General features: G+C 36.3%; 2 protein-coding genes across 4 annotated transcripts in view; one reads left to right on the top strand and one right to left on the bottom strand.

The window, feature by feature from the left end:
* Positions 1–2,971, top strand: part of LOC145222840 (aspartate aminotransferase, cytoplasmic-like) — an 8,796-nt gene extending 5,825 nt beyond the window's left edge. The window contains exons 7-9 of the mRNA XM_080089060.1: positions 1,875–2,040; positions 2,188–2,330; positions 2,612–2,971. Of these exons, the coding sequence (XP_079945186.1) occupies positions 1,875–2,040; positions 2,188–2,330; positions 2,612–2,763 (461 nt within the window). The 3' untranslated portion in view covers positions 2,764–2,971. The remainder of the gene's footprint in view (positions 1–1,874; positions 2,041–2,187; positions 2,331–2,611) is intronic.
* LOC145222838 (RNA polymerase-associated protein LEO1-like) lies at positions 2,166–27,966 on the bottom strand. Of its 3 annotated transcripts, XM_080089058.1 has the most exons (10): positions 27,452–27,965; positions 20,639–20,728; positions 18,852–18,920; positions 14,593–14,684; positions 10,233–10,415; positions 9,901–10,050; positions 6,924–7,082; positions 5,441–5,654; positions 3,202–3,336; positions 2,166–3,126 (listed from the first exon to the last, which is right to left on the bottom strand). In XM_080089058.1, exons 1-10 carry the CDS (start codon positions 27,786–27,788, stop codon positions 3,008–3,010), a joined length of 1,548 nt encoding a protein of 515 aa, XP_079945184.1. In that variant the 5' UTR covers positions 27,789–27,965; the 3' UTR covers positions 2,166–3,007. The 3 variants fall into 3 exon arrangements, 2 of the variants coding, with proteins under 2 accessions (XP_079945184.1, XP_079945185.1); XM_080089059.1 differs by lacking the exon at positions 20,639–20,728 and having other exon boundaries at positions 27,452–27,966; XR_013859387.1 differs by lacking the exons at positions 2,166–3,126; positions 3,202–3,336 and adding an exon at positions 3,512–3,655 and having other exon boundaries at positions 3,724–5,654; positions 27,452–27,966.

The following is a 27,966-nucleotide window of genomic DNA, read 5'->3' as shown; positions in this document are numbered from 1 at the left end:
GCATCAGGTTGGAAATCTATCTTGACTTTTAGTACGTCAATAGATGGTATATATATGATATAAACCTATTTATTTACATCTGTAATTTTATGACTAAAAACCAGCAGGTAATTGGCACCTGTTGGTGAAATAAGGATCTGCAATGCGGGCGTCATAGCGAAAAGGTTGTTTAAGAGTATAAAACTAGATTAAAAATGACATGCAACCCTCGGCATAATTTCCAAACTGCTATGTGGCCCCCGAACCCCACGAGTTTGACACCCCTGTTATAAAGAATGATGTAACTTTCAGTTGAATTTACCCTTTTTCAAAAAAAATATTCTTTTTGAGCTTCACCAGACATTTAGGTCAAAAATACACATCCTAATGTGCTGACATTTAAAACAATTGATTGTAGATTTCTTGTTTGTTTATTTAAAATTTTAGCCTGATCGGCCCAGTAGTTACCTTCACAGCCCATAATATGTGTTCACTGTAAAGCCCAAGGGAGTAAATCACTGGTTTACAATTTTGTCGATTTAATGCATAGCGGTATGTCGCTGCTTGACATATGGACGGACATTTTATGAGACAGTCTTTGCGATGATTAGACATTAGCTGTTTTTGTGCAGTAATGCTATGTGGTTTATTAAGTTAGCGTGCCTATTTTCAGTTTTGATGAAGGTTTTATATCTTAGAAGTGATTAAAACAGTACATCGGTTTCGTCCAAGCCAGGCAAAACCTTGTTGATTAACATGAAGGTAAAAAAACAAGATGTTTTTCAGACACAATAAAGAGTTAATAAACAGTTATTAACAGCTTGGCCACCGTACTACAAAAGGTAACTGAAAGTTAACTTTTAGGTATTACAGAACACATTTGAGAATGATTTTTTGTCACAACATAACTTATTTCTTTTTGACGTATATACAGCAGAAACAATATGTGAGTTACATATAAATTAGGCAAAACGTTATTGTTATACAATAAAACTGCATGCTATTGAAAACCGTGTCAAAAGACCATCAAAATAGGTGAAGAACAATTTGTTACCTTTGCTGCAAAATATCTTCTTAATTTGTCAGTGTCTGAACTACTGTCTGGGTTTTCTATGACACTTTTTCTCTGTTTTAATCTGGCCTTGCACAGTTATGTCTATTTCTGAAATTTTAATTTTTTTTTTCAGTAGGTTAGTCGTTTAATGTTTAAAAGTTTGCCTTAATCATCTGAATAATAACCTTTACGGCCTATAATATATGTACACTGCCAGGCAGATAGAAGTCCCAAGGGAGTGTAATTCACTGGTTTATGATTAAGGCGGTTTAATGCAGAACGGGATAGCTCAGCTTGACGTTAAAAACTGACCTTGGACAACAATACCAAAGCAAGAAATTAAATATGAAAAAATTTTTTTTTCTGTTTTTGTAATTATATGACAATAATGATGCAAAAACAATACAGACAAAACTAATTTAAAATTGGGTTCTTGTTTTCTAATAATTTGCCCTTCAGAATCTAACAATAACCACAATGTAAAACACAAACACGGGTGTGGGGACCATATAAAATGGTAGTATATTAGAAAGCCACCTTTCTAGTTTGTCCTTGAATCTAAAAATAAAGAATTTGAAAACTGTGCAAACATGTGTTTGGGGGCCCATTCGTTTTTGCTTGCAAAAACATTCATCGTGGTTGGTCAAATGGTGTGTATAGTCAATCGATATATATAGGCTACAGAGTACATAAAATGGACATGTAGGAACAGTGACCTTTCTAGTTTGTTCTCTGCGAATTTAAAAATAATCGCACCATTTTACTGTAACCAATTAGCATAAACATGTGTGTTGGGACCCATTCTTGTATTGGTGATTTATTTAGACTATGTTTTGTACAGATGAGAGAATCGGCAACTTGATACTAGTTATGCGAGATTCCAAATTCTTAGCACCTTCAAGATCCCAAATTGAATTGATAATCCGTACTATGTTTTCTAATCCACCTAGTCATGGACAAAGAGTGGTTGCTACTACACTGAAAAACAAAGCATTAAAACAGGAATGGTAAATGAGTGATGTTTTCGCAAGCTACATATTTGCCTGACTGTACCTTTGTCTTTTTTGGTTATTGAGTGGTAGATAGTTTACTCAAACCTATTTTTGAACCAAAGAAATCTCTACACAATGTGTTGACTGTTCAATTTTATTTAGGATTGAAAATGTTCAAACAATGGCAAATCGTATAAAGGACATGAGGCAGATGTTGCATTCCAAACTTCGTGCAGCCGGAACCCCTGGAAACTGGGATCATATTATAAACCAAATTGGAATGTTTAGTTACACTGGATTAACAGGTACAAGTTAACAAAATGCAGTTTGCTGGTTAAGCCAACCGACACATTGTAATGGCATTAATTCACATAGATGCAATTTGTGACCTAAATTCAAGTATAGAAATCAACACCCCTCCTGTGGTGGTGCAGCATTTGAAAAATCTATTGAAGTCTCACAAACCACAACCATTTCCAATATCTACCAACCTGAAAAGTTCCATTCAATTCCTAAAACATATTAGACCCACAAGTTGATTAATAAAAAAATGATAATTTTAAGCAGAGAGACTATTTTTTCACAGAATCCCAGGTGGAGTATTTGATCAAAGAAAAACACATTTACCTCCCGTCTTCTGGCCGAATTAGTATGTGTGGCTTGAACGAAAGTAATGTTGACTATTTTGTTCAAGCAGTACATGAGGCCATAACTGTATCACAAAATGGAAAACTTTGAAAAAAAAAATCTGCTTGCTTGTATGGTGGTGTTTGTAATCATGTTCTTAAGCTTCTAATTTAATTTTTTGAGTGATTTTTATTCTGTAACAAAGTGTACTATATACATATATTTGTGTGTCTTCAACAAATTTAAATTCACAGTTGTCTTTTGTGCCAACACATTATTGGGCTCAAAAATAAAAAGAAGTCACTGGAACTGCCCAAAATAGTTGTGTCTAGGTCCATGCAAGGTTTTTCAGCGGTTAAAGCGAATCATCACTGGCATTGTTTGAATCTACACCTTCCTCTACTTCTTCCTCGTCACTTTCAATATAGGTCTTTCTTCGATTTTCAGTTTCATCTTCTTTTTTCCGTTTTGCACCTTCAACATACAATTAACGTACCTTTAGAGGGACAGTTATCATACCACCAACACACAATTGTTTGCATTTGATACCAATGTCTAGAATCTCATCATCATCATCTTCATCATCAGATGCAAATCGCTTAAATTTAAGCAACTTTTTCTCCCCCTCAGATTCAGAATCGGATGTGTAAATTTTTGAATGATCCTTTCTGAAGTTATGTGCACCTAATCAAAACATTTAACACATAATATCAGCCAAAGGAAAACAGAAGTGCTGCAAGGGAAACACACAAAAACAGCAAACACAGCTTTACATACAAACAGTAATAGCAACTACAATGGCATTAAATTAATCTTGCTGACCATCAAAACTAAATTTTATGATGCAATAAAATAAACAATTTCACTTTCACTACTGTACTTCCGCATTAAGATACATCTTATTATTACACAATTTACATAACAATAAATCAAGCAAATCATGTTAGAACATTCAAGCTGGTGATAGTGGACAACTACTTTCATAAAAAAAATTTACGCTGAACTGTTAATGCTTATGCTGTCATAAGGCTGTTAACACCACCCTAACTGCCATATGCAAAATATAACCACCATGCTATGCAAGTAGATAACACAAAACAAATAGCTTATGTACTTGGGCTAACTGCTGGGGCTATTGAGTCAAATGCAACACATTTACTTGAACATGTATCAGCTGTGAAAGTTTCATCCAAATCTTTCAAAGATTTCACTCCACCGGAGACAAAAACTAGAAGGGTGGCTTAGCCCATTTTGTTGTTACACATACACTATAACCTTTTTCAAAACATTAATATATTTCCTATGCTTATTTTATTTAGGGTCCCACATTAGACACCATCTTTTATAACCTTAGTTGTTTCTGCAGGCAGAAACTCCACACATGAAAAGTTGAAAATAATGCATTTCAAGAGATAACCATGAGAAAGCTGTGTGTTGTAAGGTGAAACACAGTAATCGGCACTGGGCTTAAATAATGAAGAGTACAAACTACACAAATCAGATTCACCCCAAATATTGTTTGAAGTATGTCATATTTAACGGTCTTTTTCAAAGAAAAGAAGGAGTAAATAGTGGCATAATGGGGTAAACCAAAAAACACCTATGAATAGCAAATTCTACAAGCTGTCCAATTTTCATTCAATTCGAACATTGTTAAAAGGGTCACCCATTTTCGGGATTAGTTGGTTAAGTTGTGGTGCTACAGGGCAAAACATAACATTTGAAGACTTAGTACGTTCAATAAGCAAATTTCATATAATTAGGACATTTTTTAAAAGTTCATTTATTTTGGGGGGCTAGTTGGGTAAATGTTGGGGCTACAAGGTAAAACACATCAATCAAAACCTACTGAATAGCATGGGATGCTATCCAAACTTTAGCCAATCCCGACACTGTTTAATAAACTAACCAATTTTAGAGGGCTAGTGGGGTGAAATTGGGGCTACAAGGTTAAGCACACCAATCAGCTCCTATGAATGGTAAATTATGCAAGTTGTCTAAATTTTAGCCAATTCTGACATTGTTAATAACCCGCTAACTGCCATGGTGCAAAAACGTCCACCAAGCAACCCACAAAGTCACAAATGAGTAACATACAACTGGTTGCCCTTTTGACACTATTGCACCACAGAAATATTTCGTTTGTGGTGCCCAGTAACATACAAATACATTTTACACTTTGGGGGGTTGTGGGGTAAATGTTAGGGCTAGGGTTGAACACAACAATCTACACCTATAAATGGCATAATCTACAAGCTATCCAAATTTCAGCCAATTCTGACACTGTTTACAAACTTATCCATTTTAGGGGGCTAGCAGGGTAAATACTAGGGTTATCTGGACAAACTGAGTGGGATGCACATCTACATAACTATATCTACCATCTGTATAAGTTTCAGCCACATCCATCAAACATTTGATGGAAAAACGAGTCGGACAAACTTTGGGAAGAAAATAACCCATTTTAGGGGGCTAGCAGGGTAAATACTGGGGTTATCAACAAAAACAAAGTTGGATGCACATCTACATAACTATATCTACCACCTGTGTAAATTTCATCCAAATCCATCAAACATTTGATGGAAAAATAAGTCAGACAAACTTTGGGGAAAAAAATAAAAATTTGAGTAAAATCAATATGTGTCCCCTTCAGGGAGGGGACCCATAAAAAGTGAATTTATGGTGTGCCCTTCAAGGAAGTGGGGCTCACAACTACTTTTTGTGGTAATATAAAAAATGTTTAATGCACAATAAGAAAAACAATACAAGTTAAAACAACGAGACACACTTTTAAATCTATTTTTTATTGCTGAAACACTTTCTTCATCATCTGCATCCTCTTCAATGTAATTGTTGGATAAACCTCTCGCATGTGATTTCTCTCTCATTCTACGTTTTTGCGCTTCACGGCGAACATGTGCCTTTAACTGATCTTCCTCTTTTTTCATCAAATCAGCTTTTCTAGACTCAGGATCTTGTCCAGCAATGGGTAGAACACGAACCTACAATAGCATATGGCACACCAGGGATTGGGCTTTAGTTGCAATAAACAAACAAAATATTTTGTAAGATGCATGAACATCCAGTGCGAAGCTGGTGAAAAAGCATTTTCAAGTGGCAATACTAAAATAGTTAGTTCTGCATACAGTATGCACAGTCATCAATATGACATATCATTTTTTCTGAAACTACTAACCCTCTTGAAATTATTACACTTTTTTGCAACCCCTTCCAATTAAATGCAAAATTTTGAGACCTCTTAGTTTTGATTAAATGTGTATAAACATATATTCACTTGTCAGTGTTTTCAAAACTCTTCAGTGTTTAGCATGTAGACCACTTAATTACACTTGCAATGCAACAGTAAGAAAAACCATTTATACAGATGACTTTGCAATAAACCAGAAGGATAGCACATTATGCCACATATTTTGAAACATTAATTTTTTCCCTACATTTTTTATATGGGCTACTGTCTTTTAAAGCCTTAGTTGTTTCTGCAGGCAGAAACACATGGGTCCCACACCTGCAAAGTTGAGAATAATGCATTTCAGTGTTGGAAGTTTGTCTAATTAAATGTTATATTTTAACTGAAAGAAGGGGTAAATACTGGCAATATAAAGTAAAACAAAACAATCGACACCAATAAATGGAAAATTTGACAAGCTGTCCAAATTTCATTTAATTTAAACGTTATCAAAAACATCATTCATTTTAGGGAGCGAAAGGATTAAACACAACAATTGACACCTATAAATGGCATATTCTACAAGCAATACAAATTTCAGTCAATTCCGACACTGTTTACAAAACTCACCCATTTTAGGGGGCTAGAGGGGTAACTGATGGTTCTACACCCAAATGTGTAAAATACGAAACCACAATGACCCAATGAACTCCCAACTGCAAAAACATCAACCAACAACCCATAAACACAAGTAACTGGTTGGCTTTGTAACACCACAGAAACCTTTCGTTTTACACTTTGAGGGCTACAACATTTTACACTTTGGGGGCTAGCAGGGTAAATACTGGGGTTATCATGACTATGAAGTCATCTGCGTTACTATATCTACCATCTGTGAAAGTTTTATCCAAATCCATCAAACATTTCATGGCAAAAGAGGGCGGACAAACTGCAGGGAAGAAAAAAAAGAAGAAAAATGGAGTCAAATCAAGAGGTGTCCCCTTTAAGGAAAGGGACAAATAATTCAGATGATGAATAATCCACTAACACAACAGCATAAGAAAACAGTTTTTTCAAGAAATACCTTCTGCTGATTTTGATTGTGCCTCATAGCCAGACGGTTTGTCATCTTTTTGTGAGTGGCAGATTTGGTGCTGTGAGGTCGGAAAGTCAGTTTAGTTTTAAAAACAGCCTGGCCCTGCAATCCTGTGCCTTGCCGAATAAACAAATGATTGTGGTCACCCTACAAAAAAACATCAATAAATATCTCAAACAAGCCATATCTGTTAAAGTGGCTTTCCTATATGTTTTCAACTTCTATATCAGGTACTATGTCTTATGTATTCATTTACCAGATGTAAACTTTTTCTTTGATGAGTAGTACTGATAAACTTTTGCACAGACAAAAAATATTTGGCAATTTGCTAGTTTCATATATTTGGTAGCTTATTATTTCACATAGACACATACAAATTTGTTATTCTACAAATACATGGGGCAGGTTTTTTCTCACCAAACCTTTTACACACACCAAATGTTTCAAACTACCATCTTAAACAAGGGGATACTATGTATGGTTCCAAATATTGTCAGCAAAAAATGTAAGCCAATATCTGCATCTAAAGCATCACAACATTTCATCTATTATTGTTGTCATCATCAGGTGAAACTAGAAAAGTGACTTTCCTGTACATTTATATTCAAAAGAATTTTGTATCTTTTTATTGGATTCACCAATTTTTGACCCCTTAAACCCCGAAATAATTGGTTTTAGTTTTAGACAGCAAATACAAGCCCCAATTGCTGAAATTTTAAACAATTGTTTGCAGTAGGATATTCGTTTGGCTGATTTAAGGCAAAGAATTTAAAATTTGCCTTAAATAGCCAAATGTTTACCCAAGCCCATAATATGTGTACAATGTCAGTCAGATAGAAGTCCCGAAGGAGTAATTCACTGGTTTACGCTTAAGGCGGTTTAGTGCAGAGCAGGCAGGCTCTGCTTGAGATTCGGACAGATGGTTTATGAGGCAGTTGTTTCGGTGATTAGAAATCAGCTATTATTGCACAGCAATGCTATGCCGTTGTATTAGGTTATCACTAAGGCGAATATTTTTTGACTTGTCAAAAAAGTCAAAAATTTGTCACAATTTTTAGAATAGGTCAAAAAATGTCAAAATTGTTTACAAAGTAAAATTTTTTTACAAAGTTAAAATTGTTTACAAACTGCATGGTCGTGGTGTTGTAGAGGTTGCACTGTCAGGGAACTTTTAATTTTACACCTTGTAGCCTACTTTATACTGTTGTAATTGGCCCATTGCCTACTTATTGTGAATCATAAACCATCACGTGAGTGAAATAATTAGGTTGATATGGTGTGATGCTCAACACACCCCAAAACGTTGGTAGGTCCCAAGTCATTTTACGGCAACTACAGGCTAGTTGCAGCTCTTGCTTCAGTTTTGCTTTAGATACTTATCTTTCTTTCGTTAAGACAAATGTATTGAATAGTTTTCGTTGTGTATTAGTAGCAGTTTTTTGGCAGTGATTTTTAATTAGCTCATTTCCCTTCTCAGAATAGGCTAGGTCTGTGTTCAGATTTTTGCCCTTCTTTTAGACCAGGGGTTCCCAACCGGGGGTACTCGTACCCCTTGGAGGTACGAGATTGAACATCAAGGGGTACGAAGATCGTTGGGCCACACAGCAGCTTTTTAAACAGATTTCACAGTACAGTTTTATTTTGGTATTGTAAATGATATTGTGCGATTACGGTCTTTGCTTTAAAATAACGATTATCTACAAATAATTGTTTGTTATTTAGTAAGAAGCCTCATTGTCTCATAACAATGCTTTTTACTTGCTGCCAGCAATAAACAACAAAGTTAGGAAGAAACTGCACAGATAAACGACGCATTCAATGTAGTCTTGCTGTAAATCTTCTACTAACGGTTAATTTATTTTTGTGATTTTTGTGTGAAATATCGGTTTAACGTTTAATTGAGATATATTGCGAAAGCAATTCAATTTAGCAATATATATCTGAAAAATTCCATCACATTTTGGGGGGGGGGGGGTACGAAGAATGCTCTGATGTGACAAAGGGGTACGAGCAACAAAAAAGGTTGGGAACCCCTGTTTTAGACTTTTTTTAACTACTTGAATTTCTTCATAGGTCAAAATTTTGTCAAAAAAAATTTTTTTAAAGTCAAAATTTGTCAAAATTTTCAGTTTGTAGGTCAATTTTTTTTGTTTTTTAGGTCAAAAAATAGTCGCCCTAGTTATCACCTACATTTTCAGTGTTGGCAAAGGTTTGACATCTTAGACGTGATCGTACAGGATCATGGTATGCAGAACTGTTTCAAAACTTTCATGTTTTGGGGGGCTTGTAGTGAACCACTTGGTCATTAGGGGGCAAACTTCAGGAAGATCAAATTTGGATAAATAACTAACATGTGTGTAAATTTGAATATGTTTGAAGCATTGACCAAACAGGTAGAACAGCCCAGCAGAAAAAATAAAAAAATATATACATATGTGGACAAAAACAATGATTTAGGGAAGGGGACCCATAAGAAAACCAACAGAAGGGACAGAACTTAGCACAAAAGGGGGCCTTATAGATAAAAACGATAAAAGCGCAAGCAATTCGGGGCAGACGCTTGATCACCATCATCTTTAATGCCATATTGCCCTCATTATTTTTCTGCTGTGCACCTGAGCTGTGATGTTGTTTTTACATGCAGATATTGGCTTGTTCTTTTTTGCAAGTTATTGCAAAACCAACATGTTTATCATGCTTGCAGAACCCATGTTGACAACTGATACATTATTTATTACGTACATGCTTTGTGAAATATGTATATTTGTACCAAGACATTAGCCATTTTACATCTAGGTCCTCACATACACATGCTAACTGAGTTCATAAAATTGCTCCCTTGTTGCATGTGTGAAACAATAAACGGTCATTCAGATTGGATACCCAAACAGAGAAATCAACCATGATTTAGTAACAAGCAAAAAGAACCAATATACAATTTTCCAAGGCATTGTTAGTAAGCAACCTGTAATGACATTTGATGAACATCAAATATTTCTGAACCGAGGTGAAGCGACATACTTCCATCTGACCAATGAACAGTCCGGGCATTTGACTCTGTAAGCTCTATTCCATTCTCATCAGTATATTTTTTCCAGCGAATAGTATTTTCTACCTAAAGCAAGTGTTTATTACTTGGCACTGAATGCAAATTATGTTTAATCTACTCTGGATTCTTATTACCACACAAACCAACAAAACAAGTGGCTTTATTTTAATCAAAGGCAATTAACATTTGTAGAGATAAGAGAACTAAAGATTTTTATGACTGCGGCTATTAGCCCATCTCATGTTAACCTTAAGTTTTAATCTGGTCCTTCCTTCCTCATCAAGTAATTCATCCTCCTCAATTTCATCTTCATACACAGCAGCATCAAATGGTCTTGCCTCAACACTGATAAAGTTTGGAAATCGAACAAAATGTATACCAGTTCCCAAATCAGTGCCAATCTTTGGAATTTCCACTTCAATTCGAGTTTCCTATATAATCATATAGAATGTCACGAAAAAATGAACAACGAAATTACAAGAGTGGCTTTCCTTTATACAGTCATGTAAAGTTTTTGTTTTAAAGCTATAATTACTAGTGAAGCATCCAATCACCTAGAACAGGGGTGGCCAACCCGCGGCTCGCGAGCCGCATGTGGCTCTTTGTCTGGTTTTATGCGGCTCTTAGGTTGTTGTCGAAGTTTGGGCCACTGCGGATCTCTTGGTTAGTTTGAGGCGGTCTGGTACTGAAATCGTTAAATTTGAAGTAAATCTATGACAATTTTGCTTTTGAACAAACTTCGGTATGGCCACAAACCTTGCCTTGAAACTGCAGCCTTATGTGGCAAATGGCTTGATTATGACAACAAATATTCAATTGTTGTACAATGAATGGTTGCTCATTGTTGCGTACAATGCGAATGAGACAGCAATTTTGCAACGTGTTCCAAAATAAATAATAATCCATTGTTTTTCGGGTTATGACGAACGTACAAGTCACTATTATGTTAGTGTGCGCTTTGGAATAAATCTAGCTAAGCACAGGTCTGTGTGTATGGAAATGAACATGTGTGCCCATGTGTATAATGCGGCTCTTTGTGGTAACACAGTAAAAAATTTGGCTCTTAGGCTTTGGCCGGTTGGCCACCCCTGACCTAGAACAATTTCAAACTGAAATTCAGCAGTTACTGTTAAATAAGTTCTTTAAATTTCTATGTACTTCATTCATTAAATTTCCATGTATTTCACGATTTACTATGTATACCATTTGACTTAGTAACATGAACCAGAGGAGTGTGACATAGCACATTTGCCCTTGCACATACACTACGACCTATTTTGAAACGTTAATATACTTCTTACACTTACATTGTACTGGGTCCTATATTACTGTCTTTTATAATTGTAGTTGTTTAAGCAGAAACTCATGGGAACCCACAAATGCAAAATGTAACTAGGGTTGGTCTGATACCTGTTTTTTATCTAATACCTGGCACTTTCAGTGATTACATATAAATGTGCATTGTTCATTTTCTATTTGGGGATTTTTCATCTTGTATCAACTCAAAAAAAGAAAATTGTAATCAAAAACTATCAAACTAGTTTTGTTCGTCAATTTCTTGGGTAACATTAAACAATCCAACATGTGCTGCTGGCATCCACGTTCGGATTTTGATGTGCAGATGTACTTTAATTATTCCATATCAGTATTTAGTATCCATTTGCAAAGCACTGTAACAGGCTAAATCTAATCCAAGCTGACCTTTGTCGAGGCACAGTGACTTAATAATGCAGTAGGCCATACTTGACATGTGATTTTTACCAATTACACATATTTTAGGGGTTAATGGGGTCAAAGTGGGACAACGGAGACCTCAAAATGATATATCCTCTAAACCGTCAAAATTTTATGTAATTCTAAAATTGTTTAAAAAACAATAGGGTGGCTCAGCACATATTGTTATTGCTCATACACTATAACCTATTTTGAAATGTTAATATATTCCCTACACTTATTTTACATTGTGTCCCATATCACCCACTGTCTTTTATAACCGTAGTTGTTTCTGCAGGCAAAAACTCATGGGTCCCCACACATGCAAAGTTTAAAACAATGCATTTCATGAGATAACCATCAGTAAGTTTGGTGTTGTAAGGTAAAACACAGTGATCGGGACTGGGCTTAAATAATCATGCGATTAAAAGTACAAACTATACAAATCTAATTCAATTCACACATTGTTGGAAGTTTGTCCCATTTAGTGTTCTATTTATGGGAAAGAAGGGGTAGATAGTGGCAATATAGAGTAAAGCGCATCAATCGACATGTATAAACAACAAATTCTACAAGCTGGCGAAATTTCATTTGATTCCGACATTGTTTAAAAAACTTGTCCATTTTAGGGGGCTGGTTGGGTAAATGTTAAAGCTATAGGGTAAACTTAACAATGGACACCTGAAAATGAAAAAACTACTAACTTTCCAAATTTCATCCAATTTTCGACATTGTTTACAAATTTCAACCATTTTAGGGGTTAATAGCGTATAAGGTGAGGCTACAGGGTAAAACACAACAATTGACATCTTTAAATGGCACATTCTACAAGCTGTCCAAATTTCATTTAATTCTGCACTTGTTTTAAAGAAATCACCCATTAGGGGGTTAGTGGGGCAACTGATGGGGTTCTACACCCAAAAGTATAAAGTATGAAACCACAATGACCCAATCAACAGAAATGTAAAATATACACATGTACCATGTGTTCTTTTGCCTTTGCTACACTATTACACCACAGAAATCTTTTGTTTGTGGTGCGCTGCAACATACAAAAACGTTTTACATTTTGGGGTCTAGCAGGGTAAATACCGCAGGGTTATCAAATCAACTGAACCAGATGGCACATCTGCATAACTATATCTACAATTTGTGAAAGTTTTATCCAAATCCACCAAAGATTTCATGCCAAAAATGCATTGACAAACTTCACCGGAGAAAAAAAAAACTGAGCGAAATCAAGATGCGTCCCCTTCAGGAAGGGGACCCATAATAAGGCTCTTAAAACCCATCTGCAATGTGCACCAGCAAGCAATGCAAGCAGATCACAAACATAGTGCCTTATGTTCGTTGGCCTTCATTACACTATTACAACACAGAAACCTTTCGTTTGGGGTGCTCAGCAGTAAACGAAGCAGATGGCACATCCATTTGACTATATCTACCATATGTGGAAGGTTTTATCCAAATCCATCAAACATTCCATGGCAAAAGGGGGTGGACAAACTTCAGTAAAGTAAAACATTTAGGGAAAGACAAGATGTTTAACAGGGGTGCCAAACCAGGGGGGTATCTAGAACATTTTTGGGGGAGAATTTCCCTAATGACGTCATTAGATCTCTTTGGATAATTTCCCACACAAATGTGCTAGACCGCACAAGACTGAATACGTAATTCACACGTCAAACCGCCAATAAATTGTCCCGTTGCCTATTTCGTTTTCTGGTTCAAAACGATGCGTTAGGCAGCAAAGCACTTTGTCCCAAATTGTATGCAGGCCCAAACCCGAAAGTACAAGAACGAAACCCGGTCAAACTTTCGACTTTTGAAGTTTCTCTACCCGTCCATCAGACAGAAAGAACAACTAATATTAGCGAAAGCTTTGTAGTTTCCTGATTTCGCCGCTGCTATCTAGCTTACCCAGGAAAACTGCAGCTACAAGACTGTCAGGTAATCAAAATCGTTGCTTGTAAAAACAGGGACCAATTTCTAAAGAACTCAACGCCTTTCTGAAGCGGTAATCTACTGAAGTCGCGCAACCTCAGAAGGCATAAATTGTGCCTACCAAGTAACAATATATGTTTACCTTCTAACATAACACGATTAACATCGATACAATGTTTGTGACAAACTATTACGTATTTTGCGGGTCGAAACAATACAACATTAAATGTTTTTAACCTTAACTCATTTTACATTGTCCAAATGCAAAAACAGTTTAATATGTTGCATTTAGTGCAGTTAACACTTAGCAGTTAACACTTAGCAACAAATTGCAACCAGTCCAATCCGGAACGTAACTTTGCGATTGGTAGCACATAAAAGGCCTTATTAAACCCTTGTTATGTCACAATTGGCGATTAGATAACAAGCAAACACAAGAGATTGAAGGCTTATGGCTTTGAGATAACGCCTCCCTGTTATCACGTAGCAGTAAACGGAACGATTTGGGCCGATTTTTTTATGCTCAACTTTTTAAAAAGGGTCCGGATCGACTTTTGAAGTAGTCCAACTCTCAAGATCTACCATTCCAATACAAATTAACAAAGACATAGCGAGTACCAGAACAAAGTAACAATTACTTTTGTAACATAACATAACAAAGTGCCTACTTATGAACTTATTAACACATCCTTATAATTATTTTACACAATAAAGTCATCTATGTACAGCAACGCGTTACAAAGCAACTATTTTAAATAATTTTCTGCAACCCTCGCGATCGACTTGATATCAGTCCGAGATCGACCAGTCGACCGCGACCGATGGGTTGGGCACCCCTGATGTATAATAATATCAATACCATAATATCTAAACCTACCCGTACATATACGCTCAATCATTAAAATACACTTTAAATCTTTGAAACTGCCATAAAATTATATATCGCCCTACCAATTGCTCTTTCGGCATTTGCTCCGGAATATTTGAAATATTCTCATTGTCCGATAATTCCTCCACTTTTCTTGATTCACTATGTTCATCACCTTATATAATTAAAATTTATTATGACCTAATTGTATGTAAATAACTTATGACCTAATTGTATGTTTGAAGAGTTTTACAACACATGGTTCTGCAAGCAAAAATAAATGGGGCCCTAAAAAAATTTATTTCAGGCTTTAAAATATTTTACAATGCACCAACCAGCAAAGTATAGTACTCCCGATTGATGTTCTTTGGTAATTATAGCAATTTCAAAAAAATTATGCATCAAGGGTTTGTAGATGAAGCACTTGGTCATTGTTTCCCAACTGGGAAGGAGTTTCTCCAAATTGGGAAATTTTAAAAATTGAGGGTGGAATTTACATTAATTTTAAGTGGTGTAAAACGGCACTTCATATGACCTTTGAAATTGATTAAAGACCCAATTTTAAATTTTGCATGGTTTAGCCCAGGGGTGGGGAACCTTTTTGCTTATAAAGGCCACCAAACGGTTTATCGATACTCGTTTAGGCTGCATAGACTATTTCCCAGGCCAAGGGCAGAGGTGTTCAAACTGTTTCATAGAGTTGTAGGACTTACGGCCCAAGCTGAATAAAATTCCTCACTACATTTCTACCTTTACTACAACATTCAGGATTTATTTTACCTGTAAACTCGCTTGTTTACAAATATTAACTAGAAGGGTGGCTTAGCACGTTTTGTTGTTGCATTTACACTATAACCTATTTTAAAACATTAATATATTTCCTATACTTATTTTGTATTGGGTCCCATATTAGCCATCGTCTTTTATAACCTTAGTCGTTTCTGCAGGCAGATACTCATGGGTCCCCACACATGCAAAGTTGAAAATAATGCCATTTAAGAGATAACCATCAGAAAGTGAGGTGTTGTAAGGTAAAACACAGTGATTGGCACTGGGCTTAAATAATAATACTATGTAGAATACAAACTATAAAATTAGATTCACCCCAGATATTGTTTGAAGTATGTCCTATTTAACGTTTAAAAAAACTGACCCATTTTAGGGGGCTAGTAGGGTAACTAAATGGGTTCGACACACAAACTAAAAAATATATAAAAAACACCATGACTCCATCAATAGTACTGCAAAATTTCAGCCCAATCCGCCAATGTTTAATAACCTATTTTAAAACATTAATATATTTCCTTTGCTTATTTTGTATTGGGTCCCATATTAGCCATCGTCTTTTATAACCTTAGTCGTTTCTGCAGGCAGATACTCATGGGTCCCCACACATGCAAAGTTGAAAATAATGCCATTTAAGAGATAACCATCAGAAAGTCGGGTGTTGTAAGCAGTGTTTCATACCGGAACGGAACGAAACCAAATAACGTTATTCGTTCTGAGCAAATTATTTATTTCGTTATTTCGTTCTGGACCGATATTTTCATTTCGTTCCGGTCTGACCGAAATAAATTTATAACGGTATTTTTCGGTATTTCGGTCTGAACCAGTGGCGTATCCAAGGGCGGGGGTTTGGGGGTCCGGACCCCCCCTTTTCATAAAGTTGTGCGTAAATTAAATAGGCCAAAATCGTTTCGTTTACCACTGCGTGATAACAGGGAGTCGTTATCTCAATGACGCGAGCCTTCAATCTCTTGTATTCGCTTGTTATCTAATCGCCAATTGTGACGTAACAAGGGTTTAATAAGGAGGTTTATGCGCTCACAATCCGAAAGTTACGTTCCGGCTAGGACGCTGGTAGCAGTTTCTTGCTAAGTGGTAACTGCACGAAGTGCAACATATCAAACTGTTTTTGCATTTAAACAATGTAAAAGTGCTAAAAACGTGTAATGTTGTGTTGCTTTGATCCGCCAAACACGTAATAGTTTGTCAAAAACATTAGATCGATGTAAATCGAGTTATGTTATTAGGGTAATTTGTTACTTGCCAGGCACAATTTATGCCTTCTGCAGTTACCACCTTTAGTGCATTCGTGACTTTGCGCAACTTAACAGTAGGATTACCGCTTCAGCAAGAGATTTAGTTCTTTAGAAATTGGATTTGTTTTTTTAAGCAACGATTTTGATTACCTGACAGTCACCCTTATTTTGCAGCTGCAGTTTGGCTGAGTAAGCTAGATAGCAGCGGCGAAATCAGAAAACTACAAAGCTTTCGCTAAAATTACCTGTTCTTCCTGTCAATTAGATGGGTAGAGAAACCGCCAATTTTGGAAAAAGTGCTTTGCCGCATAACGCGCCGTTTTGAACGACGTGTGACGTCATAATGACGTTATTAGGGATTTACCCCAAAAAAAATGTTGGATCCCCCCGCCCTTTAAAAATTTCTGGATACGCCCCTGGTCTGAACAAAAGAAAATTTATTCGTGGTCTTTACAACTATTAATCGAAAGAAGAAAGAAAGTTGTAACACACAAGAAATATTGTCGGTAGTTGTTACGTCACATAACATTTGTCAATGATGGTCAAAAGCATGTAAATTGCAGGAGCTTCAATTTTTTACAGCTCAACGGTGCGAAATTTTCAGCAATTGTTTCATGTCAAATGTCCAGAACGAAATACCGGAATAAAAAATAACGGTATTTTGTTCCGTTCCGGTATTTTGAATATTTTTAATTTCGGTATTTCGTTCCGGTATTTGAGCCAAAAATTATTTATTTCGTTCCGGTATAACGTTCCGTTCCGTTCCGGTATAAAACACTGGTTGTAAGGTAAAACACAGTGATTGGCAATGGGCTTAAATAATAATACTATGTAGAATACAAACTATAAAATTAGATTCACCCCAGATATTGTTTGAAGTATTTTTAACGTTTTAAAAAACTGACCCATTTTAGGGGGCTAGTAGGGTAACCAAATGGGTTCGACACACAAACTAAAAAATATATAAAAACCACAAAGACTCCATCAATAGTACTGTAAAATTTGAGCCCAATACGCCAATGTTTAAAATTTCGACCACTAGAGGTGTTTTGAGCAATAACCGTTAATGTTTCTGACGTCATAGGGCTGTCAACAAGCCCCTAACTGCCATGGCGCAAAAGTGTCCGCCAAGCAGCCCACCAACGAGCAACATACAACTGGTTGCCCTTGTAACACTATTGCGCCAAAGAAATCTTTCGTTTGTGGTGCCCAGTAACATACAAATACGTTTTACACTTTAGGGGCTTGCGGGGTAAATGTTAGGACTACAGGGTTGAACACAACAATCGACACCTATAAATGGCATACTATACAGGAAATCCAAATTTCAGCCAATTCTGACACAGTTTAAAAACTCACCCATTTTAGGGGGCTAGTGGGGTAAATACTGGGGTTATCAACAAAAACAAAGTGGGGTGCACATCTACATAACTATATCTACCATCTGTATAAGTTTCAGCCACATCCATCAAACATTTGATGGAAAAACGAGTCGGACAAACTTTGGGTAAAAACACCCATTTTAGGGGGCGAGCGGGGTAAATACTGGGGTTATCAACAAAAACGAAGTGGGATGCACATCTACATAACTATATCTACCATCTGTGTAAATTTCAGCCAAATCCATCAAACATTTGATGGAAAAACGAGTCGGACAAACTTTGGGAAGAAAAAAAAAGAAGAAAAAAACAAAAACAATTTGAGTAAAATCAATGTGTCTCCTTCAGGGAAGGGGACCCATAATTATCTAAGAGCAGCTTGTGACATCACAGACAAGTTTAAGACTAACGATAATGTGCAAACAATTGTTCTTTTGCAACACAAGTAAGATTGTAGAACTTGGGCTTAGTAGTCCTGTGGAAATCGCTTTTTCAACCGCTATGGGACCATTGGCTCCTGTTTGAAAATCGCTGCCCTAGAACTAATCAAATAGTAATGTGGAATAAAGGTCAAAAAATACGTTTTTGTCTATATTTCAGCGCCTGGTGCAGTCCGTATTATCAACATCCTGAAATGTATTTTGACATCAAAGGCCGCACTTGGTGCCCTGAAAGGCCGCATGCGGCCTAAATAGGTTCCCCACCCCTGATTTAGGCTCTACGTTCAAAGGAAGGGGATTCATCAAAAAATTGTGAACCACTGCACAAGATCATGTGGGGTAAACTTTAAGAGGTGAACTTTGGATAACGAGCAAATAAAATTTAAAAAGAATTATATGTTGGATGCACTCTCTATTGACCAAATGTTGAGAACAAATCTGTGTTAGACAAAAAAGTAGAAAATCTATAAAATTAATGAACCTTGATAAACATTTTCTTCATCGGATGATGATATGTCATCTGCATCTCCAAACAAATTTTCATCCCTTTCTAAAAAACAGGATAAGTATTCATTATCATTGCACATACATTAAATCCCTTTTTTCAAATAAAAAATCTTTAAAAAGTTTTGTATTCACCATTTTAGTCTACAATAGGCCCTAAACTTGTCGAAGATTTTTTTCAGTGTGATTGTTTCCACACACCTAAACATATGGGTCAACAACAAATGCATAGTTGCTAACTGTGTACAAATGTGTGTACAAATGTAATATACATGTTGAATCCAATTAGAAGGGCTAATTTGTATCATGCACAAACTCACTTTTATATTCAGACTAAACATGAGAAGTCAAACCCGTTTTAGACGGGTAGTAGAATAACAATCAAAACAGTATTGTGAGACACAGTCATTAACCACCACAACTGGCGTAGAGTAAGGGGTGCATTACATCTTAATCATATCTTTGTTCAAGTTATGTCGGTTTAAAAGCGTTTGCTGCCACTTCATTGATCGAACAAACATTAATTGAAACGTAACAATTGTAATTGTTTGAAATGAACATTTTATTGCAACATAAACATTATTATAAGATTAGTATTATTTGGTGCAAAACCTCCTGAAATAAAAGATCTCAAATCCCGAAAAATTTCTGTTGTTCACAAATCCCGAACATTAAACAATTGCAAGATGCTTGTAGCCACTTTTAGTTGTTGTGCAGACATGCATTAACAATTCTAGAGCTGTGTTTAATGTCCATTTACAAAGCACTGAAAGGGCCTAAACTTGATCCAATGTGACCTAAGTTTGGGCGACAACAAGGCAGAGTAGTTCAATACAACAGTTTGTCAAGCCTTTTGCTGCACAACTTACTTATTTCTCGAACATGAAACAAATTCAGCAATACACATATAAGTATCAAAAGTTATTTACAAACTGGAAGGGTGGCTTAGCACATTTGGTCGTTGCACATACACTATAACCTATTTTAAAACATTAATATATATATTTCTTACGCTTATTTTATTTTAGGTCAGATGTTAGCCAACATCTTTTATAACTTAAGTTGTTTTTGCAGGCAGAAACTCATGGGTCTCCACACATGCAAAGTTGAAAATAATGTATTTCAAGAGATAACCATGAAAAGTCTGGTGTTGTAAGGTAAAACAAATTGATCGGCACTGGGCTTAAAAAATAATACTTTGTAGAGCAGGTATGTGAAACTCGCGGCCCGCAAGCCCTCCAATGCGGCCCACGAACACTCAACAACACTTGTAGTATTTTGTCAGATTTTTATCTAATTACCTGTTGTGACAACCCTGTTGTAGAGTACCTCCACCAAGCAACCCACAAACACAAGTAACATATACGACTGAATGCCCTTGCAACACTATTGCGCCACAGAAATCTTTCATTTGTGATGCCCAGTAACATACAAATACATTTTACACTTTGGGGTGGGGTAAACGTTAGGGCTACAATATACGTGGTTGACACCTATAAATGTCATACTGCACAAGCTATTCAAATTTCAGCCAATTCCAACTCTGTTTAAAAACTCACCTATTTTAGGGGCCCAGAGGGGTAAATAATGGGGTTTTAAGACAAACAAAGTGGGATGCACATCTACATAACTATATCTGTGTAAGTTTCAGCCAAATCCATCAAACATTTAATTGCAAAACAAGTCAGACAAACTTTGGGAAGAAAAAAAAGAAAAAACAAACAATTCAAGTAAAATCAATATGTGTCCCATAATAATACCAACCAGCATCTTCATTTTCTGATGAGACATTATCTTCTGCAGTGATATTTTTTCTCCCAATAACACTTTCATCAGAATCTTCATCACTTGTACCTACATAATTAATATTACTTATACATGGCCAGCACAACAGGTCACAATTTACCTCACGATGCTCACAAGTCACAACATAGTTACTCCCACTGAAGGCAATAAAACCACTAATTAAAATTGTTATGAGTTATGACTTATTTCTCTATGTATTTGTACACTATATGTACAAGTGTTTTTTCAGTGTTTTTTCTTTGTTTTAGTTGTTTCTTTTTTACATTTTGAATGAAACATATATATGTTTTGTACAGTATTAACTGGTTTGCTTTCATTGTTGTCAAAATTAATGATTGCACAGTTGAAAATCATAGAACTGGATTCGATATTCTGGATTCGAAACAGTTATTTTAGAATACCCAGTTATTCTACTTTGAACATCCCTAATCACATTGTGATGATCCCAAATTTCATCATTGCTGTAATTATTAGAGAAAACAATCCACTCTCCAAGTAAAACCAGATCTTTGCGAACAATTTTGAACAAGAACATAAAAGTTTTTACAGGGTAAAACACAACAATCGACACCTACAAATGGCAAATTCTACAAGCTATCCAAATTTTATTCAAATCTGTCATTGTTCCACAAATTCACCAATTTTAGGGGGGCATTAGGGCAGGAGTGCAAAAATTGTTTTGGGATTTGGTAGCAAGCAGAAAATTTTGGTAGCACATACGTTTTTGTGTATGTGTCTTTCTCTACCTAATGCAGTGGTTCCCAACCTTTTTGACCTTGTGGCACCCTATCAAAGAGATAAATAGTTTGTGGCACCCTGGCAAAACTGGGTCGATTTCATGAGGTTTCTGTATTTCAATTGATTGTATGAAACAACACAGAATGAGTTGTTCAGTAAAGCACGCGTAAATAAACGTTTTAGTGCAAAGTTAGTGTGAAATTTGGAGTTGGCTTTTTGCACAAAGTCCCTTAATATCTGGGGGCGCATTCGTAAAGCCCCTCGCATTTTGTTCTCATTTTTTTAGTTCGTTAATGCGGATAATCCACTCTCACATAGGTATGAGGTGGAAAACTGCAACAAAAGCACAATAGCTTGCTTTCCCACGCAAGCATATTCATTTTTTTTAATAACAACTCGTCGAGAGGCATCTGCTTGTGCATAAGATTAACTTCCATCGTTGCGAAAGGCAATTAATTTCTTTTCCTTAAGATTCAAAACAATATGAGAGTCCAGTAATAATGGATTTCTTACCCATGCGTAGTTTTCCAGAGACAAGCTAGAAATATACTTCTCAAAACTTACCGCCAGCGACTTTCACACTGAGCGACTCTCCAGAAAGAAGGCGGAAATAAGTGCAAGACGCGAAACCTAATATACGCACTGAAACTCGGCTAGAAATAAATCAATTCCGCACTTAACAGGTTAAAGTTAAAACAAAGAATAAGCCGGAGTATTGCAATATCAATATCTCGCGGCACCCTTAAGCATTGCAATTGGCACCCTGGTTGGGAACCACTGACCTAATGCATAACCATTTCGCTACTAATAGCCGTATCGCAGATTCCTCTGTTACAAATGGCCACCGAATGTCTCAAATTGTTTATAATTTAGTGATTTAAAGAATTTTGATTTATCTCACAATATCTCATTTGTTTGTGCCTCAAAGTTTGTACCAAATCCATAGGTTGCTGAACAGTTTGATGATGGGTCTAAATTGTTAATGACATCACTATCTAAATTGTTAAGTTGTTTGTTGCCTAAACATTTGGCATTGTTTGCACACAATAGCGTACAAAAAGTCTGTCACTTCTTGCTACCAAGATTTCTCTAGCAGCGCCGCAAAAAGGCGCCAAGCATGGGTATGCCGGGTATGCCAGGCATACCCGGACGTAAACCTCAGGTATGCCACATACCCAAAAATCGAACCAACGTTAATCATGCGTTATATGCTTTGTTGAAATTATTCTGATACGAACCAATAAGTACCGTGTTTTACAACCCATGAATTATTCGCATTCATTACAATTGTAACGTCTTCAAGAACCATTGGAATTTTAACATTTAAGGGTGGTAAAAAAATAAAACGAAGGTGTTGACGCTCGCTTACCGGAGAAGGGAGAACGCCGCCGACCCAGGTTATACGTTAACAACCCAGTGATAAAAAATTTTAGCGTTTGTGGACTAAATTTTGAGAATTCAGTCCAATCTTTGTTCTAACTGCCTTTAACGCAAGAACAACGACTGTCTAGTTTCAACCAAATAAACAACAATGCTTATTGTTACATCACAAAGGTTGGTACTTATAAATATGAACGTGTTAGCTTGCCAAAAGTTTCTGGCAGTTTAGGACATTGTTTTAAGTACACTAAACTTTAAAATTAATATTGCGTCACATACAACTCACTATGTCAAATAGGCGACACGGTGTAAACGAAACAAACGACTTCAAAAAATAGAAAACGATTTTTGTAATGGCTAGGCCAGAAGTGCATGCGCTTTGCTGCGTGAAATCAAAGCATTTTTGTATTAGTTATTACAGAGAAAGTAAATGTTAAACATAACAGTAATTCGCGACGTGAGGTGACGTCCGAGCTAAATCCTTTTTATCTTTATTGTTCCGCCTCCCCGAAATTTCGGTGGATCCAATTTTTTGTAATGTGCATTGCGGCGTTACCGCACACAAACATGCGTTGAATTGCAACACTAGCAGAAGGGCCTGGCGGTGGAATTATGGTGTGTAAACTCATATACTGCAAGCTTTAACGTAGTTTCCCCATATGTAGCAACAGGAAGTGAATTTGGTATTTCATGATGTCATTTTCATGACGTTATATAAAAAAATTAAAGTCGGCGCCTATGACGACGCATCATCCAAAGATTGGAAATTATGACCTAAGCTTAACCAAAATATTGCGGCGTGATCGTGCGACTGCATTTTAGCCCCCCTGCATTAGAGTAAACATTGGGGCTACAGTGTAAAACACAACAAGATACTGTCATCAAGTTTGGAGCTATAAGTTGGAACATGGCATTATATCTTCTGTGTAATAATTATTATTAAAAATTAACTAGAAGGGTGGCTTTCTGATATACTTCCATTTTATATATTCTATACGATATTTACCAATTTACTATACACATCATTTGATCTACACATATGATTGTTTTTGTAAACAAAAACTAATGGGTCCCCACATGCATGTTTGTGCGGATTTACGGTAAACAAATGTTGCGGTGATTTTTACATTCTTAAGGACAAATTTTTAGAAAGCATTAACCCAACAATAAAAAAAATTGTTCGTATTCTTTTTGCACTATTATTGTCATGTAATTACAAAAACATTAAAAAAACGTAACAAAGACTTAAATCTAATCTCTTGCTTTAACCCAGATATAGTCCTCCAAGGTCGGGCAATTTTTTTTAGAAAGCTGTAACAGTTGTGTTACAGACACTTTAAATTAAAAAGCAATTTGCTACAAGTGTATACATAACAAATTGTTTTTCATTTAACTTTGTTTCGCAAAATGAGTACCATTGACCTGTAGTAACCTCTCAGGGTGCACACGCCAAACGACTGTTTGACCTTTTGACACCGTTTTCAATAGCACGCCGTCATTCGTGTTCAACAATGCTGTTAAGCCTAATTTATACATGCCTTGAGTATTGACTCCTAAATTGATTGTTAAAAAAACGCTATGTTATGAAGAAAGTTCTGAGCTGTGTTTGTAATACCGACTAGTTGACCTTAAGTAACCCGTGATCATGCGGCGGCCAACCTGACAGCGAGCATTTAAAAAAACATTTATTTGGCAAAAAAGTCAAGTTCATTTTTTCATCTTAACTTTTATTAACAAAGTTTTTCTTGACATATACAAAACCGAAGCACGGTTATTAGGCTTAAATCACGTCATAGGTGTAAAACCTTCGCCAAAACTAAAAATGTGAGTGATAACTTAATAAAACGACATAGCATTGCTGTGCAAAACAGCTGATTTCTAATCACTGAAACGATGTCTCGTAAAAAGTCTGTCCGACGTCAAGCTGAGCCCTCCCGCTATCGTAAACCAGTGAGTTACTCTCTTGGTACTTCTGCCTACAGTGTCTTTCTTGACCAAACGAGCGTTAGACACATTTACGTTTCGGGGGCCTGTGGGTGAACCTCTGGGTCATACGGGGTCAAAATTCACATGGACCATCTTTAGACCAATATCTGTAATGTGTGTAAAATTGAAAAAGTTTGAACCATTCTTTCTTGACCAAAACGTGGGAACAATAGCCGCGCTAAAAATTTAACGTTTTGGGGTGCTGTGGGTGAACCGAGGGATCAAACGGGGTCAAAATTCACATGGACCATCTTTAGACCAATACCTATTATGTGTGTCAATTTGAAAAAGTTTGAACCATTCTTTCTTGACCAAAACGTGGGAACAAATCTGCGGTAAAAATTTCACGTTTTGGGGGGCTGTGGGTGAACCGAGGGATCAAACGGGGTCAAAATTCACATGGACCATCTTTAGACCAAATATCTGTAATATGTGTAAATTCTAAAAAGTTTGAACCATTCTTTCTTGACCAAAACGTGGGAACAAATTTGCGTTAGAAAGAAAAAAAGAAAAAAGAAAAAAGAAAAAAAAATATAGACAAAAACAATATGTGTCCCCTTCAGGGAAGGGGACCCATAATGATTATAATCATTCTATAAGAAAGGGTACAAACCATCCAAATTTCATTTAATCTGGCCATTGTTTGTTAAATTTAACTATTTTAGGGGTTATTGGGGTACATGATGGGGCTACAAGCAGTGGTGGGATTCAAATGTTTTGTCAGCCGGTTCTATCACAAAAGTTATATTTTTCAGCTGGTTTTGTCACGAATAGTCCACTGACAGTAACCAGTAATGCTAACCGGTTTGCTGATCTCATAAAATTTCGTGAAACTGTTCTATAGAACCGGTGCAAACCGGCTGAATCCCACCACTGGCTACAAGGTAAAACTTCAACATCTAAAAAATGGCATATAGTCAAATGGGATAAAAAAAAACTGCAGAAGATGGGGTAAATAAAAACAGTGTTTCTACAGCTAACCCATTTTTTTAGATATCCTGTTGTTTATTTTTACCCCAAACGGTTCCATAGAAATCGGGTTATAAAAAACTATGTATTTTTTTGCCCCCAAATTTTTTTATTGCCCCAGAATTTTTATTTGTCATCTGTAAGTTTACAAAATAAAAAGTGAGCGCATAAAACATGTACTTAAAAGAGATCCAGCTTTGAACGAAGAGTTTACCAAAAATTATACCTACATGGCTAAAAGTTCCCTTTTTTGTCCAGGCAATATAAAAAATGTTACAAAGTGAGGAAAAAGACACAATCAATGCGACTTGTGATAATTTAATCAGTTTTAGGTAGAAAATATAACTTCTTTTAAGAAGTGTTCAGGTTACATGGCAGGTGAGAAAGAGGGTGAGGTCCACCTAAACCTAGTTGCAAACCAATAAATGGTAAATGAAAAAAGACCAAATCAAAGGCAAAAAATGCAACGCAATAAAGCCACACAGCCATGGGAAGTTCTAGAACCAATTTAAAAGTGCTTAATTAGTTTATATATATGTACCATGCATAAATATCAGATGATTTATTTTCTTTTAATATATATAATTTAAACATACAATATGTTTTAAAAAGTACCATACTAAATATTTGGTTAAATCCATTTGTTCGTGGACATTTGCCAGTCTGTAGAACAGTGGTTCCCAACTGGGGTGCCAATTGCAATGCTCAAGGGTACCGCGAGATATCAACATTGCATTACTGCGGCCCATTCTTTATTTTAACTTTAACCCGTGCGGAATTTATTTATTTTTAGCCGAGTTTTAGTTATAAATGTTAAGCATTCATTTATTTCATTTAACACTAGACGGCGTTTCGCTTGGTTCATCATGATAACATTGTTGGAAACTTTTGCATGGGAATACGATACATTAGTAATCGAGAAAAGGCTTAGTTATAAAACTTTTAACCGCGGCGGGCCCATAAATGGGCTCGAAGACATGGTCAATTGTAAATCGCGATAGAATACAAACTGGTACGAATTTTGTTTGCCAACTAAGGTGCGTTTGAAAGCATATATACAAATGGCTTCTATGTGTGACGGGATTTTTCGTATTAACGAACATTCAAAAGCATAAAAAAACGAGAACGGCAACTTGTAGTCAAGGAAGAAATGCGGGTGGCTTTATCGAATGCGCCCCCAGTTGGGCTATTAAGGGACTTTGTGCACGAAGTCAAGCCCTTTTTTACACTGACTTTTAAATAGATACGTTTGTTTACGCACGCTATACCGTACAACTCATTCTGTGTTATTTCATACAGTTATTTGAAATACAGAAACCTCATAAAATTGATCCAATTTTGCCAGGGTGCTGCAAACTATTTATCTCTTTGATAGGGTGCCGCAAGGTTAAAAAGGTTGGGAACCACTGCTGTAGAACATGGCAGTTCCGACGTGATCTCGTGCGTGCAGGACCAACATGTTCCACATGCGCGCGTGCATGACCCATAAGTTCGCATGCAAGACCAATTTCAGCGGGCGCGAAACAAGTAAAAGAGGTCAAGGCAGTACAATTAAATGCCTTTCGTGCAAAATTTCCACGTGCAACCCTCTAAAATTGGCGTGCAAAATTTTTTATTAAAAATATAATGGTGCATGCAGCTGCCACACTCTGCAGACTGGGGAATTTGCAACTTGGGAGTAAATTTTTTGACACATACCTGCATGTGCATCAGCATTATTTTCTTGGCCTAAATTTTTTTCATCCTCACTTTCAACATCATTTGCTGTGTTTTCACCAAAGTGATGGTTTGATTCACTGTCCCAATCGTCTTTGTTACTTTCACCAGAACTGCTATGTTCTCCATTGCTTTCATTGCCCGATGACCCATTTTCATTTTTTGGTAAATTATTATGGTCTCTTTTTATCTTGTCGCCATCAACTTCATTATTTTCATCATCTGAGTCACTACTATGATTTGTATCAAAATGTTCTGGACTTGCAACTTCACCTTCATTGCTGCTGTTGTCTGAGCCAAATAGTTCAGATTCTTCCATATAATCTTTAAACTTTGCAATAATTTTACATGAGACTTAGCTGATAAAACATAGGGCACAATAGGAGTATCGTTCAAGGTGATTATTGAAGTTTTCTTCAAATGTGCAAGAAGTAGTTTTTTGCCTCGTTAACTTCAACTTAAACTTAAAGTTCACTTCATATTCATATTTCAACTCA

The sequence above is a fragment of the Phallusia mammillata genome, chromosome 4, assembly GCF_965637545.1.
Source record: "Phallusia mammillata chromosome 4, kaPhaMamm4.hap1.1, whole genome shotgun sequence".
Taxonomy (NCBI): Eukaryota; Metazoa; Chordata; class Ascidiacea; order Phlebobranchia; family Ascidiidae; genus Phallusia; species Phallusia mammillata.
Note: the sequence above shows the minus strand (reverse complement) of the source record. Positions and strands in the feature narration are given on the sequence as shown.

Coding starts and splice junctions, on each gene's coding strand:
- LOC145222838 (XM_080089058.1), bottom strand. CDS start 27,788: ATGGAAGAATCTGAACTATTTGGCTCAGACAACAGCAGCAATGAAGGT. Junction 14,685..18,851: donor TGAAGAAAATGTTTATCAAG/GTTCATTAATTT, acceptor TAATTATATAAG/GTGATGAACATAGTGAATCA. Junction 7,083..9,900: donor TTCATCAAATGTCATTACAG/GTTGCTTACTAA, acceptor GTTTTTTTGTAG/GGTGACCACAATCATTTGTT.